Source organism: Pseudoliparis swirei, chromosome 10, assembly GCF_029220125.1.
Source record: "Pseudoliparis swirei isolate HS2019 ecotype Mariana Trench chromosome 10, NWPU_hadal_v1, whole genome shotgun sequence".
NCBI lineage: Eukaryota > Metazoa > Chordata > Actinopteri > Perciformes > Liparidae > Pseudoliparis > Pseudoliparis swirei.
This window is the reverse complement of record NC_079397.1, coordinates 3,861,293-3,879,892: the sequence shown is the minus strand read 5'-3', so window position 1 is coordinate 3,879,892 and position 18,600 is coordinate 3,861,293. Positions and strand designations below refer to the sequence as shown.

The window sequence follows — 18,600 nt, the reverse complement described above, 5'->3', positions numbered from 1 at the left end:
TAATTATGCAAGACCTCATGATAACGGCTTCTGTATTTTAAAAGATATGAGAGAAAAACATGAGTGACAGAGTGAGAAGAGAAATGTTTATTTGTGTCATCAAAACATTTCATGCATACACAAAAACATAAAATGTAGCCAAGCAAAATGCCGTATATGCTGCTCGGTCTGAAATGCCTACGAGATAAACAATTTGATGTTTACATAATGAGTTTTAAATCAGTTTATTTTTTGTATCCCAGAATCACAAATTACAAAAGAGCCTCAGAGGGTTTTGATAAATGTTGATCGACTAAACCCTCTTATTTTGAAAAACATGCATCTTAAAAAACACTTTTATTGAAATATAATTGACAGTAACATTTGTTTTAAAGCTGTTACACACCCATTCATCATCATCATCATCCTACGGAAGTAACAGGCTCCACTCGGTTTGGATTACAGCTAAATTGATATTATTTGGTAGTTTTAATACAAATAATGCTGAACTTGCAGGCAGCCAATCAGAATGAAAGAGGAGATCTCAGATTAAATGTTATTCCAGTTTCCTCAGGGCTTCGCACAGTTTCGCCACCTCGCCTGAAACAAGAGAAGAAGAAGAAATGATGAGTTTAGTCAATTAGAATTACCTAAATTCTCCATTTCTATATGAGGAGCATTTTCATAAACAAATCGACAATTAGAAATTTAAAACATAAAATAAAGATAAAGCACAATATCCTGCATGTATTTTTAGTAATTTCCAAAATATATTTTTTTATGGCTCTAAAAAATATATTTTTGAATACAGTGTTTTAAAGTGGAGGCAACCTGCCACTTTTATGACATATAATATTAGTGTGTTTTTATAATATGATTCATTTTCTTATAGTTACTTAGATAATAGTGACGCACTAAAGGAAAGGGTAAATATTAATATTCTAATTTAAATTTTCTATTTTCATAGAGCTGTTTGTGTTTTACCTCCATCAATAATATATATTATAATAATCTAATATTCTTTTTTCATTCATAATTCTTTGGGCATTTTAAGCCTATATTTGACAAGAAACAGAGTTTTGGACCAGATGGTGTTGAATATAAACACCTTTAAACCTGGATCTCGACAGCCTGAACTCACACGAGTGGAAACACAAGTTACATTTTTATTGACTTTAAACCGTCTTATTATGTGCAGACTTTACCTAAAGTTATGTTCCTGTAGATAAGAACCGCTGGAGTGAAGGCCTGACCTGGTGACTCACTCTCAGCCAATCAGAATGCTTGATTCCACCTCTCCGTATTCTAACACATGTGTAATATCAGTGGAGAAGGCGGCGTACTGTTGATGCTGTCGGCCAGGTTCTTGAGCTGCTGCGTGTTGTCCAGCACCTCGATGCTCTGGGTGTAGGCGTTGTAGCGCACCGTGAAGGGCCGCGGGATGGTGGAGGCAAACTTCCTGCAGGCGGACGGAGGGAAGGCATGCTTTATTATTCATATTCGGCGTAATCCTAAACACAATAAATGCCTCTTCTTTACCTCACTCTGTCTTTGGCGTCCTCGAAGCTCTCCGCCACAAAGTACACGGGCTGGTACTCCGTGATGGGGTACTTCTGGAGGCTGGTCTTGGCCGGGTCGAAGGGCAGAATCTGGGGCTTGTCCGACAAGCAGTACTGAAAGGAACACAGTGTTGTTGTTGTTGTTGATGTTGTTGATGTTCCCATCGCTACGAGAGCAAACAGGAAGTGCGTCACGATTCGGTGCACATCCCCGCCGCCTCACTGGACCGCTTCCTCGGCAGCCTATCCCAGCATGCAATGGGCTCACACACCCAGAACCCCAGTGTGAGGACACCACTCACCCACTCGGCCCGCTCCGACGCTGTTGCGCAACACGGCCGAGTGCGTGTCGGTCGTGCCGCTGCTTCCATGTCGGCTTAAAATGATGTCATCGACTCAAGCACATCCCCCCCCCCCCCGCTTCTTACCTGCAGCTCGCCAAACGATGAAAGCAAGCCGGCGCCGTACGCTTTGATCTCCGAGCCTTGCTTACAGAGGCCGAACTCCACGGTGAACCAGTACACCTGAGGACAGAGAAATATGAGCTCGGACCCAAACGCCTCCACACACTGATGATGATGAGGAGCGTACAGGACACAGACACCTGGATTCACACACTCGTACACACGGTTATAGAACGGACGGCGTGTATTCGTGGTACTCACGGTGGCAAGTTTCTCAATGAACTCATCCGGAGCCCCGAGGGACGCGAGGCCGATCTCCTGCAGAAAAAAAAGATGAGTAAAAAGTTGCAGAGTCACAAATGTGACGAACGTTTTGTGCGTTAAGATAAAACTCACACGGACGTACGCGTTACGGCAGGGGAGCAGAACAAGTATTTATATCTTAAATATGATTCAATTCAAGTCAGAAGGCGATATGAGACAATATATGAATATATATATATAAAAAATATATATATAAATGTATATATAATTATTATTATCATTTATATGTAAAAGAAAAAATATATTTCTAGAATATATATATATAAAACAATATTTATATATACGTATCACTTAAGAGGATTATATATATTTATATATATAAATAAATAAATAAAAATATAAATAAAAGTATATTAATATTACTATATATTATATAAATAAATAATACAATACATATATAAATACATAAATAATATATATTTAAATATAAATAAATAAATATTTGAGTTCCATGTGACTCTTTCCATAATCTCTCCTCTTACCTGTGAGAATTGGGCGAAGCTGGAGTCGGCGTACAGAGGAACGTGTCCCAGGAGCTCGTGGCAGATATCCCTGCATCAGGAAACAAAAACATCAACACCCAACATGCATTCTGGTTTTTTTAAACGAACAAGAGCTTGGTAAACACTCACGGCTCCGGTGTGTACGTGGGCTCGGAGCCGTGGCGGATGTACTGCGTGGAATGAAAGACGCGGAAGGCGAGTCCGGCCAGGAAGTCCCGGGACGAGAGCAGGCCGGCCACCGGGCGCAGCCGGAAGCCCGTGCACGCTGCGGGGGAGGGGGGGGGGGGGGTGATGATGATGAGAAGATGAAGGGTTGAATAACAGCAGCTACCGAGGCTGAAGGAACCCCAAAAAAATGAAACGCGCCCGACTTACACTGCAGGAAGCGGGACACGTCCTCCAGCTGCGGGATGTTGTCCTGCCTGTAGCCGCAGTACTTCTCCAGCAGGGGGAAGACGCGGTTGTGTTCGTGGCAGGCGTGAGTCGGGTACAGGGTCTTCAGCTCCTTGAACACCGTCCCCCACGTCAGCTTCTCCGCCTCCGTGTACTCCACCTGGGGGATGACCTGGCCACTGGGACACACGTGCTTTTAAATAAAGTTTGTATTCAGGGTTCAGATACATGTGGACCAATGGGCGTCCAGGACCGTCAACCAAATTTACATGACCAAATATTTTGTGAAATAATACAAATGAATAAAAATACTTTGATTCAAAGAATAAATATTTATATAAATGTTTATTTTTTTAATCAAACATATGAAAATTAAACATTTTCAGGAATTTTCCAAAACTTTTCGGATTTCTTTTATTTTCCAAGGACTTTTCCAGGCCTGGAAATAACCATTTAAAAATTCTATGACTTTTCCAGTTTTTCCATGACCGTTTGAACCCTGTAAACATACACCTAAATAAATTAAATTAACATCAACATATTTAAATGTAATAAACAAAATGCCACATTATGGTTTAAACCTCTGGGATAGAAACATTTGTTCATTGTATAAACATAAATAAAATAAAAGAATCAAACATGAATATAACACATTTTCATGACTTTTCCAAAACTTATGCGATTTCATTTTTTTATTTTTTATTACATTTCCAGGCTTGGAAATAACCATTTAAAAATTCTATGACTTTTCCAGGTTTTCCACGAACCCTGTAAATATAAACCGGTGTCATAACCAGTTAGAAGTTCCTTGTGGTACCTTTAATAAATTAAATCAACACCGACCGCCAATAGAAAGCTAATATTCTGTTAGAGTTTATTTAAATGTGATAAACAAAATGCCACATTATGGTTTAAACCTCAGGGATAGGAACATTTCTTCAATGTATAAACAGACATTTTTATTATTTTAATCAAACTGCGTATATGAATATAACACATTTTCATGACTTTACTAAAAACTTTTCCAGACATGGAAATAACCTTTTTTTTATTTATTCCGTGATTTTTCCAGGTTTTCCACCATGACCGTACGAACCCCGATTATTATATTTAGCACGACTCCGTCGGGACTCTAAGAAAACAAAAAGGAAAGTTCATGTGTTTTATTAGCATGTTGATGTTTCGCCATGACGATGGCGCGTGACCTCTTTGTAGTGCATTGTGCATAACACCTTCCCCCACAGAGGCGCTTTAAAAACCCACCGTTAGACAGGCCAGTAAACACAACTTCTTCTTCCCCGGACTTTTAAAAAACACAATAAGGAGGCGGAGTTAAATAATAAAACAATAAAAAAAGGCGTAGTTACTGTCTGTAGCTGAAGGCGATGTCGGCAAACTCCTTCCTGCGGGCTCTGTACACTGCATCTGTGAAGCCCTACACACACACACACACACACACACAAAAGGAAAGCCATGTTAGATCTCATGGCTAAATCAAAGAGTGGAAGTCCTCCGCTGAGGCTCAACCCGCGTGGCCTTTGACAGCATGATGCACTCCGTCTCTAATAAGACGTATAATAATAATACAAATAAATATTCAAATGAAGTCTTTTGTAGAGAGGGTTTTTTCTTCTTCTCTCCAGCTTACGATGAATACATTTCACTTTAATGGCGGTGGCAAAAGGGAGCAATTATCTATAATTATAGGGGCTCAATTAAAGCAATGACATCAATTTGTGCGTGGAGGTAGTTTCCATTAGAATAGACGGCAGAGTGGGCAGCCTGTCATCTCTTTCATAAGATGCACACACACACACACACACACACAGGAGGGACGAGGGCGTACCGGGTGATCAGACTCCAGCTCGGAGCCGTAGCTGAGGATCTGGTTGGCGAAGCGGTCCAAGTCCTGGATGTCATTCGGGAACCACGGCACTGGAGAATAATAATAATGTTATTAAAAAAACACTGGATAGTTTATGTTTGTATTCAACACGTCAAAATAATTCAGATTTAACGCCACAAACGGCGTTCAAAGCTGAGAAATTGTGTTTTTTACGTAGAATATTTCAATTTTCATGCCAAATAATTAAAATGAGAAGTCCCAGTGAGGATTTATCTCTCGTTTCATACGATTTCAGATTTTAAGACGTCATCTCGGATCGGAGAATAACGGTTGTGGACATGAATTGTGTGATTTTGGCACTTGGACACTCAGCAGAGCCGCACATCGAGGGTCATCTGCTTCTTCATGTGGATTTATGACACTGGGGCCCAATCATTAATCTACATTTGTGCGGTGTGGTCCCGCCCGGGGCCCCGAGGAGGAGACACTGGGTCCCTGCCGGGCTCCTCTGTAAACAGGCAGTCTCCGAAACAGCCCATAAATATCCTCCTCGCCCACTTGACCCTGAACACAGCGTCGTCCCCGAGGTCAGAGCCATGGTGGCCCGTCTGTCTCCGCCACGCCCCCCCCCCCCGGACACAGAGGCCCCTCTGTTGCGCCGAGCCTGTTGGTCCTCAGTAGCTAAACTAATGTCATTCTGGAAACAACTAACGGAGGGGGGGGGGTCTCGATCGGGGTCCCATGGGCGACGCCGGCCCGTCTGACTGGAGGCTCGTTAAGCGATGAATGGTTTTGATCGGCGTGTAATTAGATTTTGTTTTAGCTCGCTGTGTGGGATGCTGGAGATGTCGTCACTCAACTATTCATGGTCCCCAAAAAGGAGGAAGCCTACTTTACTTTACTGATCGTCTAGCGACGCCATTTTGTGTGTGTAAAAGGCGTCAACAGCTATTGGATGGATGCCGTGACGTTGGGTTTGGAAGTCAATCATGACTTCGTGGTCCCCAGAGGATGAACCCTGGTGACTTTGGTGATCACATTTCCTCCAGCACCAAAGAAAAGATTAAAAAATAGCAAAAAAACCTCACAATCTACTGGATGGAGTTGCACATCTCATGAAAGGACATTCATGGTCCCCAGAGGATGAACCCTGAAGACTTTGGGAATCATATTTCATCCAGCACCAAAGAAAAGATCAAAAAAATCCCTCCAAATCTACTGGATGGAGTTGCACATCTCATAAAAGACATTCAAGGTCCCCAGAGGATGAACCCTGGTGACTTTGGTGATCCCCTGTCCCCAACAGGATGAATCCTACTTCTAGCGCCACCATGAGGTTGACCTTTTCCATTTGTTGTGTGTTAAAGGCTTCAACAACTATTGGATGGATTGTCGTGACATTGGGTTTGGAAGTCAATCATGACTGCGTGGTCCCCAGAGGATGAACCCTGATGACTTTGGTCATCATATTTCCTCCAGCACCAAAACAAAAATCAAAAGTCTCACCTATGGAGCTAAAAACCTCCCAATCTACAGGATGGAGTTCCACTTTTGATGAAGGACATTCAAGGTCCCCAGAGGATGAACCCTGGTGACTTCGTTGACCCCCTGACTTCTTCTATAGCACAACCATGATGTCAGAAGTTTCCACGTAACAAACAATCTCTATATCTACAGGCTGGATAAAGACAGACCGCCATTCATGATCCCCAGAGGAGCAACTGAAACATCTTTTGTACAATATGCCGTGAAACTCGGTGCACACGCTCGTGCTCAGGAATTATTTTCAAATACTTTGGTCAAAAACCTGCAGAACTGAAACGTTCCCATCGGCCTCAGCGGTACTTCCTGTTGGCTGAAACATGACGTCATCCGGAGGTCTGAGTAAACACGCGTGTCGGATGGCGCTCGTCGGCTCTCCTCGGAGACCCGCCCTCACCCGTGTCCTTCTGCTTGTTGCGCGACAGCTCGTACACGTGGCCGCTGATCTGCGTGCGCAGGCCGTCGATGACGTCGTCCAGCGCCTGGGAGCAGCTGGCGTCCACGCTGATGAAGAACTCAAACTCGTCTTTGTTCATCCGCGACGGCCGGGACTCGATGTGCGTCAGGTTGATGCCCTTCTCCTGAAAAACGGGGGGGGGGGGGGGGGGAGACGGCGGCGAGACCTACATTTTAGTTTTTAAAGTTTCATATTTAAATGTGAAACTTCCATTTGTTGAAGGCAACTGAGTGTTTCGGATACACTGAGCACCTCTCTCCTCTTTTCTCTCGACTTATGGATGAATTTTCATCTCTATTGCACGTTACTAACTCTGCTTTCTCCCCGGAGCCCTTTTGACTTCACGTCTCATGGGGTCATCGGACCCCATGAGACGTCGAGGTCTGGATCGTGGAATATGCCTCCGACCAACTATGCCATGGCCCTGCTGAGACTCCGCCCACTCCTCCTCTCTACCTCCATCTGCCTGATGGAGGTCTCCATCGTGGAATATGCCGACTACCAACTATTCATACACTGTCATATTCATTAATTGTGTTGTGACTGAGTTTTGATTTGTGTCTATGTGTACAGATTGTAAAGCACTCTGAGACTAGTTTCTAATTTGTGAAAATGGGCTATACAAATAAACTGAATTGAACAATGCAACAGGCTGCAGCACTGGCTTTGATCCGCCACTAGAGGGCAGTGTTGTTGTGGCTAAACGGATGGATATTGATCAGACTCCACTCCACCGTGGCCTCAGCTCAGCTCTCTGCACTCACACAGTGACCCGGACAGACTGGACCTGCTTAGTAAAAGCATTCAGGACATATTGAAGAGCTTTAGTGGAATAAATCACATTCTGCAACATGGACTCAAAACCATGGAGATGTTTCCAGAATGCATAAAAGGCCTCTCTCGTGTTCGTGCACGTGACCCTTTAAAGTGGTAATTAAATTTGTTTGTTCCCGTAACTTTTGGGGAGTTGGAGGGAGGATGTTGTTCTCCGTCTACGATAGGCCGAGTGAGGAGGAGGGCGTGATCCCATCTGGATCCTATTCTGCATCTAACAGCTTTATTTTCAAGACCGTGTGATCCTCCATCAGATGAGAAGAGGAATATATTAAAATGATCAATTCCTCAACTTGCTTACTGCAAATATCACCTTATTAATGAAATACTATAATGTATAGAACTGCTTGTGTATATATATTTTAATGTAGACTTCATCTTGAGAAACTCAGTTAGAGTTCATCTTATCATACGCTATTGATTTCTACGGGTATGAAGAAAAATCTGACAAATAAGTCTTGAGATTTTGAGAAAATGTAGATATAAATTGTGTAAAAAGTGTCTGAATCTAAATATTTGGAAGATGCAGCAGAAGGGTGAAGCGTTGCAACCTTTTTTAACATTTCTTAAGTCAAGTGTGTTCATAATGTTGTCAAGGGTAGTCCGGGTTGTCGCAGCGAGAGAGGACCCAAATGCCGACATTACTGCACAACTATATTTATTTTTCCACAAATCACAGACCAGACCAGACCAGAACAGGACGACAAACACGCGGACCAAACAGTACGAAGCCACACTGGGAATGAGACGAACAGGGTTTACATACACAGGCAAGGTGGAGGTGATTGGACAACGGGGAACGAGACACAGGTGAACACAATGAGGGCGGGACCAGCAATCACACAGAAGGAAACAATCAGGACCAGGGCAGACAATCACAGGGAGACAGACGACACAAGGAATTCAAAACAAGACACAAAACTAAACACAAACTCCAGATCATGACAGTACCCCCCCCTCAAGGGACGAATTCCAGACGGCCAAGCGTTCCACAAGGGCGGGTGGAGGGGAGCCGGAGGAGGGTCCAAGGCTGCAGAAGCAGTCCGGGGGGCGGGCCGCAGGACGATAACCAGGCCAAGAGGTGCGCTCTGGAGGGCGGGCCGGAGGACAAGAGCGGGGAGCTAGGGGACCGGGCTCAGGAGAGGAAGTCCCAGGGGTACCGGGGTCTGGGGATGGGGTCCCTGTGGGACCAGGACCAGGCGACGAGACATGGGGAACCGGGGATGGACGGTGCGGGTCCCGGGGAACTGTGACTGACCGGGACGGAGGCGGGCTGGGAGAACCGGACCGGGCGGAACGGAGGCGGAATACCGGGTACTGGAACCAAAACATCGGGGCCTGGAGGCGGCGACGGAACACCGGGGACTGGAATATCGGGGACTGGAACCGGAACATGCGACGGCGGAACACCGGGGACGGAGCCGTGACGGAACACCGGGACTGGAACCAGAACATCGTGGACTGGAACCGTGATGGAACACCGGGACTGGAACATCGGGGCTGGAGCCGAACACCGTGGACTGGAACCGAACACCGGGACTGGAACCAGAACCTCGTGGACTGGAACCGTGATGGAACTCCGGGACTGGAACATTGGGACTGGAGCCGTGACGGAACACCGGGACTGGAACCGAACATCGTGGACTGGAACCGTGACGGAACACCGGGACTGGAACCGAACATCCTGGACTGGAACCGTGATGGAACTCCGGGACTGGAACATTGGGGACTGGAGCCGTGACGGAACACTGGGACTGGAACCGTGACGGAACACCGGGACTGGAACCGAACATCCTGGACTGGAACCGTGATGGAACTCGGGACAGGAACCGCCAACACTGACTGCATTGCCGGAGGGTCTCCCACATCTCCTCAAGCAAAACATGAGCGTTAGCTGGCCAGGCAGGAACTGTGCAGCGGAAACTGAAGGCTGGGTCCATTATTGGTGGCTTCGTTCTGTCAAGGGTAGTCCGGGTTGTCGCAGCGAGAGAGGACCCAAATGCCGACATTACTGCACAACTATATTTATTTTTCCACAAATCACAGACCAGACCAGACCAGAACAGGACGACAAACACGCGGACCAAACAGTACGAAGCCACACTGGGAATGAGACGAACAGGGTTTACATACACAGGCAAGGTGGAGGTGATTGGACAACGGGGAACGAGACACAGGTGAACACAATGAGGGCGGGACCAGCAATCACACAGAAGGAAACAATCAGGACCAGGGCAGACAATCACAGGGAGACAGACGACACAAGGAATTCAAAACAAGACACAAAACTAAACACAAACTCCAGATCATGACAAATGTGGATGTTCTGATTGGTCCTCGTCCTCAGACGAGAGCTCAGGAGGCTCAATGCGGCGGCGTTTCTGTGCACAAAGGGAAATACTTCATCGTGAGTGCTGCTGGTCTCCTGGTCCGGCTTAACGCCGCCCGCCCTAAACCCCTAAAGCACCACGCGCCGGGCGTCAGACCTCTGGACCGAGCCGTCCCTCCACCATCGCCCCCCCCCAGAGGTCAAGGCCGGCCCGACGGCGCCGATGCGTCACGTGAAAGAGCCACGTCGCCGCGGCTTCGCCAGAGGACGACGAGGAGGGCTGGTTCTCTTCAAGGGGAGTCGACATGCGTTAAAAGCATGTGGCCTGTTTTAGAGGACAAGCTGTAAAGAAGAGGAGATCAGGGGGAGGAGCCGGGGGAGGATCGGGACAGTGGGAGCTCAAGATTCAAGATTCAAGATTCAAGATGTTTTATTTGTCACATACACACACAGGGTGTGCAGTGAAATGAAAGTGGCAATGCTCAGCAGGAATGTGCAAGGGCAACAAGTACACACTATTTACAAATAAAAAACAACACAATATTTACAGTAAGTGTGTGTGTGTGTGTGTGTGTGTGTGTGTGTGTGTGCCTAAGAGGGGCAGTTGTGTGGGTCTATGTGGGGGTCCTGGTGAGGTCGGAGTTCACAATCCTGATGGCCTGAGGAAAGAAACTCCGTCTCAGTCTCTCTGTTCTTGCAGCGTGACTACGGAGGCGCCTGCCTGACCGCAGCAGCTGAAACAGTCTGTTGTTGGGGTGGTGAGGATCCTTCATGATCCTGCCGGCTCTGGTTCTGCACCTCCTGGTGTACAAGTCCTGCAGGGTGGGGAGTGTAGTTCCAATAGTGCGCTCAGCCGAACGCACTACTCTCTGCAGAGCCTTCCTGTCCTGAGCGGAGCAGTTGCCAAACCAGGCTGTGATGCTTCCTGTCAGGACGCTCTCTACAGCTCCAGAGTAGAAGGACTGAAGGATCCTCTGGGAAACTTTAAATTTCCTCAGCTGCCTGAGGTGGTAGAGGCGCTGCCTTGCCTTTCTCACCAGAGTGTCTGTGTTTGTTGACCATGTCAGATCCTCGGTGATGTGGACTCCCAGGTATTTATACCCGCTCACCCTCTCCACAGTAGTCCCGTTAATCCCCAGTGGTGAGTACGTCCTCTGTTGTTGTACCTTCCTAAAGTCCACAATCAGCTCCTTAGTTTTGGTGACATTCATGATGAGGCTGTTGTCCTGGCACCAGAGTGACAGATCAGCAACTTCCTCCAGGTAGGCCTTCTCGTCGTTGTCGGAGATCAGGCCCACCACCACTGTGTCATCCGCAAACTTGATGATGGTATTGAGTTGAACCTGGCCACACAGTCATGTGTGTACAGGGAGTACAGTAGGGGCTGAGGACGCAACCCTGGGGATCCTGTGTTCAGGGTGAGGGATTTGGAGGTGTGTCTGCCCACCCTGACCACCTGTGGCCTGGCGGTCAGGAAGTCCAGGATCCAAGCACACAGGGTCGTGTTCAGTCCCAGCTCAATCAGCTTGCCTCCCAGTCTGGAGGGGACTATGGTGTCGCAACCTGAACTATAATCAATGAACAGCAGTCTCACATAGCCCCCTCTGGCTGTCCAGATGAGAGAGTGTGGTGTGCAGTACCTGGGAGACAGCATCATCCGTGGATCTGTTTGGGCGATAAGCAAACTGCAGCGGGTCCATGGAGGAAGGGAGGAAGGCGCAGATGTAGTCCTTTATCAGCCTCTCAGCATTTCATGACCACCGAGGTGAGGGCCACCGGTCGGTAGTCATTCATACATGCTGGAGAAGCATTCTTGGGCACAGGGACAATAGTGGATCTCTTGAAGCAGGCGGGACCACGGACTCAGCCAGGAGAGGTTGAATATTGTGGTGAACACTGAGCTAGCTGGTTAGCACAGGTCTTCAGTACTCGCCCAGATATGCCATCTGGACCTGCAGCTTTCCTGGTGTTCACCCTCAACAGAGCCCTCCTCACACTGTGCTCGGTCACAGAGAGTGTGTGTTCATCCCCAGCGGTAGAACTCACCTCGGCTACGCTTAACGGTGTTGTTGTTAGCCGGCGAGCTAGCGCTGTTGTTGCTAGCCTCAAACCGTGCATAAAATGAGTTCAGGTCGTCCGCTAGGGATGCGTCGGCACTCACCATTGCGCGGGGTCTGCTCTGGTAGTTTGTGATAGTCCGTAGTCCCTGCCATAGGCGCCTGGTGTCGCGCTGCTCCATCTGTGATTCCACTCTGTCTCGGTACCTCCTTTGGCGCCTTCACCGCCTCCTCAGTCCATAGACCGCTGCCTTGTACTCGTCCATGTTGCCGGATACAAGACCGGAGTTATAGGCAGCAGTACGGGCGTTCACAGCTTCACGGATGGATCTATCAACCCACGGCTTTTGATTAGGAAAGACCCTAACTTTTACCGTGGGGACGATGGTGTCCGTTAGCGTTGCTATGAGGCTCATTGCTACTCCAGAACTCGCTGACGCCACTGGAACTGGATTGGATCATGTCCCAGTCAACGATACTCAGAGCGTCCTGTAGCTCAGCCTCTGATTGGTCAGACCACCGCATTCGTTCCTCGTCACTACCGCTTCCCGCGATCCTTTGTTTATACTCCGGAAGCAGAAAAATGGCGGCATGGTCTGATTTCCTAACGGAGGGAGAGAGACAGCCTTGTAGCCTCTCTTGAATGGCGATAGCAGTGGTCCAACGTTCTTTCCTCTGGTAGCACACGTAATGTGCTGGTGAAAGTTCGCATGACTTTTTAGGTTTGCCTTGTTAAAGTCCCCAGCCACCACCACAGCCGCCGGGATACTTGTTCTGATGCCGACATAACACATCATGTAGGTCCGATAGTGCTACGCCGGTGTCCGCTTGTGGTGGAATGTAGACGGCTGTGGTGATGACCGAGCTGAACTCCCGGGAAGGTAGAATGGACGGCATGAGATCGCCAGATGTTCCAGGTTCGCGAGCAGGAACGAAAGAGTCTTAATGTTCTTGGGGTCGCACCACATGTTGTTTGTCATGAAGCAGACCCTCCACCCTTAGATTTACCAGACTCTTCCGTTCTGTCTGCACGGAAAACAGAGAAGGACTCGGTTGGACATATGACTCGATCCGCACCAGCAGGGTCAGCCAAGTTTCCGTCAGACAAAAGATGTTACAATCCCGCATGTCCCGTTGGAATCTGATCCTTGCCCTAAAATCATCCATCTTATTTTCCAGAGACTGGACGTTAGCAAGAAGGATGCTGGGCAAAGGTGGACGGTGGGCTTGAACTCTCAGTCTGTTCCGAATTCCGCCCCGTTTCCCTCGATGTTTTCGTCTCCCGTAGTAGCGGCTCCACTGCTGTTGTGGTTCGCCGCACGATCTCTGCCGCCACGCTGGATCGATGGAAAAAGTGGACAAAAACCCTTGTTTTGCGCAAAAGTTTATGTCCAAAAGTGTGCTGCGGTCGTATGTTGTTAGTGCCGATGTGTTTGTGGCAAAGAAAATATTAAAAATAAACACAAAAACTAAAAGAGCGCACAATCTCCGCGGAGCTGCCGCGACGGCGACTGGACACAGCCGCGCCATCTCACACATCAGCTCATAGGTTCAGCAGGGACCCTGACGTGACCACACCTCCACAGGAGGGAAGAGAATATCCGCCAAAAACAAACGCATGTTTATTTTGTTTACGGTTAATTAATAACTTTGTGACGACGAATGACGTACACAATCTACATCTGTCATTGGGGATATTATAGATGAGCTGAATGAGAAGTACACAACAGCATCATCAGAACAAACAATTGGCTTTGTGTCTTTGATGTTTCATCATATTAAATTATTATTACTGATGGTTAAAGGGATGCTTTGACTCCTCCCACTTCACGAGCGTCCCTCTTCATGTTGCAGCTGGTCATGGTGGACTTAATTTAACGACGTTATTTGGTTATTTGATCTGGAACAATCTCATTTTAAACGTAAAAATCTAAATTTGACAATTGACTAATGATTCTCGTGAAGCAAAATGCTTTCACCTGTAGTGGGATAGAAGTATTAGGTGGTAAATAAAAAATGAAAAACGCAGCTTTATTGCAAATTACAAGTGTCAATGTTTAACTATTGCAGAGGAGGAGGAGGAGGAGGAAGAGGAGGAGGAGGAGGGCTCGTGGATCAAAGAGCTGCATGTCATGTTTGCACACCACTGACACACAAACATCTGAGATAAGCTCAGCTTCTGTAGAACGTTCGTAGAGGAAAACCACACCAACACTACTCCAGATAATTCATAAACTTCTGCCTAAGAACTGTGGAGATGAAATATTGTGACTACGTAAACTCGTGACCTAGATCTTGTAATGTTTTGGTATCTCGAGTTTGAAATGAACTTGACTGTTCTCGCAGCATGTTGTGTTAATGTTAATCAATAACTTCATGAAGATAAAAGACCCGAAGAACTTTCGTCATCAACTTATCTGGTCAGACCATCGTCGTTGGAAGAGGAATAGTTTCAAATTCACTTGTTAGCTTTCTAATGCTGATAAAGCTGGAGCCAGCAACCGTTTAGCATATATATACAGGACTGTCTCAGAAAATTAGAATATTGTGATAAAGTTCTTTATTTTCTGTAATGCAATTAAAAAAACAAAAATGTCATGCATTCTGGATTCATTACAAATCAACTGAAATATTGCAAGCCTTTTATTCTTTTAATATTGCTGATTATGGCTTACAGCTTAAGAAAACTCAAATATCCTATCTCTAAATATTAGAATATCATGAAAAAGTATACTAGTAGGGTATTAAACAAATCACTTGAATCGTCTAATTAACTCGAAACACCTGGAAAAATGTTTGATTTGTTTTGCTGTTATAAATCTTTTTTACTGAGGAAATATTCAAATTTTATGAGATAGGATTTTAGAGTTTAAGCCATAATAATAAAAGGCTTGCAATATTTCAGTTGATTTGTAATAATTGCATTACAGAAAATAAAGAACTTTATCACAATATTCTAATTTTCTGAGACAGTCCTGTATATATATATATATATATACTACCGTTCAAAAGTTTGGGATCACTTAGAAATGATTTTATTTTTCAAAGAAAAGCACTGTTTTTTCAATAAAGATAACATTAAATTAATCAGAAATACACTCTCTACATTGTTAATGTGGTAAATGACTATTCTAGGTGGAAGTGTCTGGTTTCTAATGAAATATCTCCATAGGTGTATAGAGTCCCTTTTACAGCAACTATCACTCCAGTGTTCTAATGGTACATTGTGTTTGCTAATCGCCTTAGAAGACTAATGTCTGATTAGAAAACCCGTGCAATTATGTTAGCACAGCTGAAAACAGTTATGCTGGTGATGTAAGCTATACAACTGGCCTTCCTTTGAGCTTGAAGTTTGTAGAAAAAAATTTATATTTCAAATATTAATCATTATTTCTAACCTTGTCAATGTCTTGACTATATTTTATATTCATTTGATAAATAAAAGTGTGATTTTCATGGAAGACACGAAATTGTCTGGGTGATCCCAAACTTTTGAACGATAGTGTATATATATATACACATATACAGACATACATATATAAATATTTTACATATATATATATATGATGTTATATATATAATGTTTATATATATATATGCTGTAGTATATATATTGTACATATATAATATATATATTTTATATAATATATATATTTTATATGTAATATAATATATATATTTATAATATATATATAAATAATATATACAGTATATATAAAATATATATATTTCATATGATATATATATATCGTTTGTTTACACAAAGTGTTAAAATGACGATTCACCAATTTAACAAAAACAAAATATGCTTATTCATATTACATTCAATTCATGGCAATAGATCCTCCTAAATGCTCCATACTGGCCCTTTTTAAACAAAAAAGATTATTTATAAGTTAATTTTAACAATATAAAGGAAAAAAAGGTGTTTAAAGCACACCATGTAGGGGTTGGTTTGCTAAATCAACATTCCTGCATGTGTTGGTGTTAACCTGCAGACCCGGTTCCCTGGTTTGTGACTTCAGTCGTGATCCGAGGGAAAAGGACGGACCTCTTGTTGTACGTTTACCTCAAAGAGTCGCAGGCCCCGGGCTAAAGCTCCGACCTCCTCCTTCAGGGAGAAGATGCAGGTGATCACGTCGGACTTCTTGCTGGTCTCCTCCTCCAGGTACATGGAGCACCTCCTCCGTTGCTGAGGAGGACACAGAGCAGAACACTGGGATTTTAATGTGGAGCTCACGGGGGTTTTCAAATGAGTGCCACGTTTTCTTTGTTATTAACAAGAGCAGAATCGTAAAACAACTTCAACTGCAAGAGTTAATGCAAGAGAAAATAAATATCACGTGTTTTTAAACATAGATATGGCTGCAGGATGAGCCCGATGGTCCACTTAACGGCCACGACGACCTTCACATCACGCCACTTGTTTAAAATCAATACGGTGTGTAAATATCAGGTTTAGAGATACTCTTATCGCTATTCATCTGCATGTTTACGCACCGCCACATGCAGGAGGAAGTGCATGAAATCTGGTTCTGCAGTCAAGGTGTCTGATGTTACCTGACCTCTTGACCTCTCCGCCTGGGGCTTTATTTCCGTTGGTATTTAAGCAATAATTGCTGTATGCATATTAAAATTGTCCAATGTCAAGTTTCTATTTCATCATTGGACAAGAAGACACTGATGTGTGTGTGTGTTCCTTAACGAGCGTGCACTGGCCCGTCATAACTACTTTACACCACTTTTTGACCATATGCTCCACACATGAGGTTTTTTTTAAACAAATGAGAACAAACACATTCTTGCAGATTCCTGCACAGTCCATAAAGTTGCTTATTAAATCTAACATTTCATATACGGAGCTCCAGCACAGTCTTCACTTGAGATAATTAATTTAACGAAATGTTACATTTGCAATGAAGTGTTAAATTAAAGTCTTTATTTTTTACTTCTTTAAACCAGCTTCTTTTGGTGCTGTGACTAACAGTTATTTGTACTATTCATTAATTTACAGATTGCTAAATTAATCGTGTTGGCAATAAAACTATAATCCATGAAATAATTTGGAAAATAACTTTGAAAGTCGATTATGGAGTTATGTTTAAAATAGTTGCAGATTATTTTTTTTGGGGGGGGGGGGGGGGATTGACTAAAGTTTTAGCTTTCATAACATACCAGACAGGATATTCTTTAAAAAATAAAAGTGTATTCAGGTTCCTAAATACCTGTACACACAGATAATTTGTATTTTTTGTTTTTGCACTATCCGTCACATATGTTCCACAGCTGTTGTTGTTGCCCTCTGTTCACCTGACTCCCCCGATTGTCTGCTGCACCTGGAACATTCCAGCCATGACTCTCTCTATGTCTATTCACTATTGCTGCTTTAAAAACGGTTTAATTTGAGTGAGCAGGCAGAAGATTATATATAATACATATTTTTTTCTGCTGGAAATGAATAATTGTGCATTATATATCAGGTATCCTAACGGGTCATAAATCAGATTTACCCCGGTGTCCAGCTCCTCCGGACCGGGGTTTCCACTCACTCTCTTGAAGGCCGCGTCCATCCTCTCTCTCTCTCTCTCTCTCTCTCTCTCTCTTCAGGTGAACAACCTTGATGCGCGTGCTGCCGTGGAGCTGTGATGGATGTTTTTCTGTGTGCAGCTCCTGGTTATATAACCTCTTTGCAACGGCGGGCCCACGTGACCCCCCCCCCCCTCGCCCCCATGCATCGGCATGTCACTTGACGGTTGTTGTGAAACATAACATTACAACAGCACAATGGGACTACAGGTGAAAAATAGCCTCTTGGCTAACTCTGGCACATTTACTGCAATGTTTATATCAATGTGCACTGTCCCTTATTAAATAAACCATTTTTTAAAAAAACATCTGGTTCTTGTTCGGCGCTGGGTTGGAGTTGGCCCCGGGTATGATGCTCGGTTTCAGCTTTAACTCTTTAAAAAAACTGTTTGTGGAACCGACCGAATTGAGAACAAGTCACCTTTACCTATTACATAAAGTATAGGCTACTAATGGCGGAAGAGGGTTTTACATTTTTAATTAGGTTATTGAACAAAATAATTAGCAATACCCCAGTGTTGAAACAATAGCCTAAGTAAAATATCTGCTTTCAATTATCTTCTTTAGCAAAAACTATTAGCATGAACAATAAAGGCTGTGTCTACTACCGCACACTTTACGAAGTACACTGCAATGCAGTGCACTACAATTCAGTGCACTTTATTGCAGTGCACTGCGTCGCTGATAAGTGCTGTCTCAAATGGAACACTTACGTTAACCACTAGGGGGAAGTGACGGACGCAAATCTGTTCACGGCACCCGCGAAATTAAGCCGGGAGTGACGAAC

The 18,600-nt window shown here is 44.6% G+C and overlaps 1 protein-coding gene across 2 annotated transcripts; it reads right to left on the bottom strand.

Annotated features, from left to right (window-relative positions):
* Positions 1–64: 64 nt before the first annotated feature.
* On the bottom strand, positions 65–17,879 carry pah (phenylalanine hydroxylase). Of its 2 annotated transcripts, none has more exons than XM_056424877.1 (13): positions 17,777–17,879; positions 16,297–16,419; positions 6,948–7,131; positions 5,009–5,097; positions 4,530–4,597; positions 3,145–3,341; positions 2,899–3,034; positions 2,749–2,818; positions 2,204–2,260; positions 1,967–2,062; positions 1,519–1,652; positions 1,323–1,438; positions 65–579 (listed from the first exon to the last, which is right to left on the bottom strand). In XM_056424877.1, the coding sequence occupies exons 1-13, from the start codon at positions 17,795–17,797 to the stop codon at positions 536–538; spliced, it is 1,335 nt and encodes a 444-aa protein (XP_056280852.1). In that variant the 5' UTR covers positions 17,798–17,879; the 3' UTR covers positions 65–535. The 2 variants fall into 2 exon arrangements, with proteins under 2 accessions (XP_056280852.1, XP_056280851.1); XM_056424876.1 differs by having other exon boundaries at positions 17,738–17,854.
* Positions 17,880–18,600: the final 721 nt, after the last annotated feature.

Coding starts and splice junctions, on each gene's coding strand:
- pah (XM_056424876.1), bottom strand. CDS start 17,797: ATGGACGCGGCCTTCAAGAGAGTGAGTGGAAACCCCGGTCCGGAGGAG. Junction 7,132..16,296: donor GGGGCCTGCGACTCTTTGAG/GTAAACGTACAA, acceptor CCCGTTTTTCAG/GAGAAGGGCATCAACCTGAC. Junction 4,598..5,008: donor AGCTGGAGTCTGATCACCCG/GTACGCCCTCGT, acceptor GTGTGTGTGTAG/GGCTTCACAGATGCAGTGTA.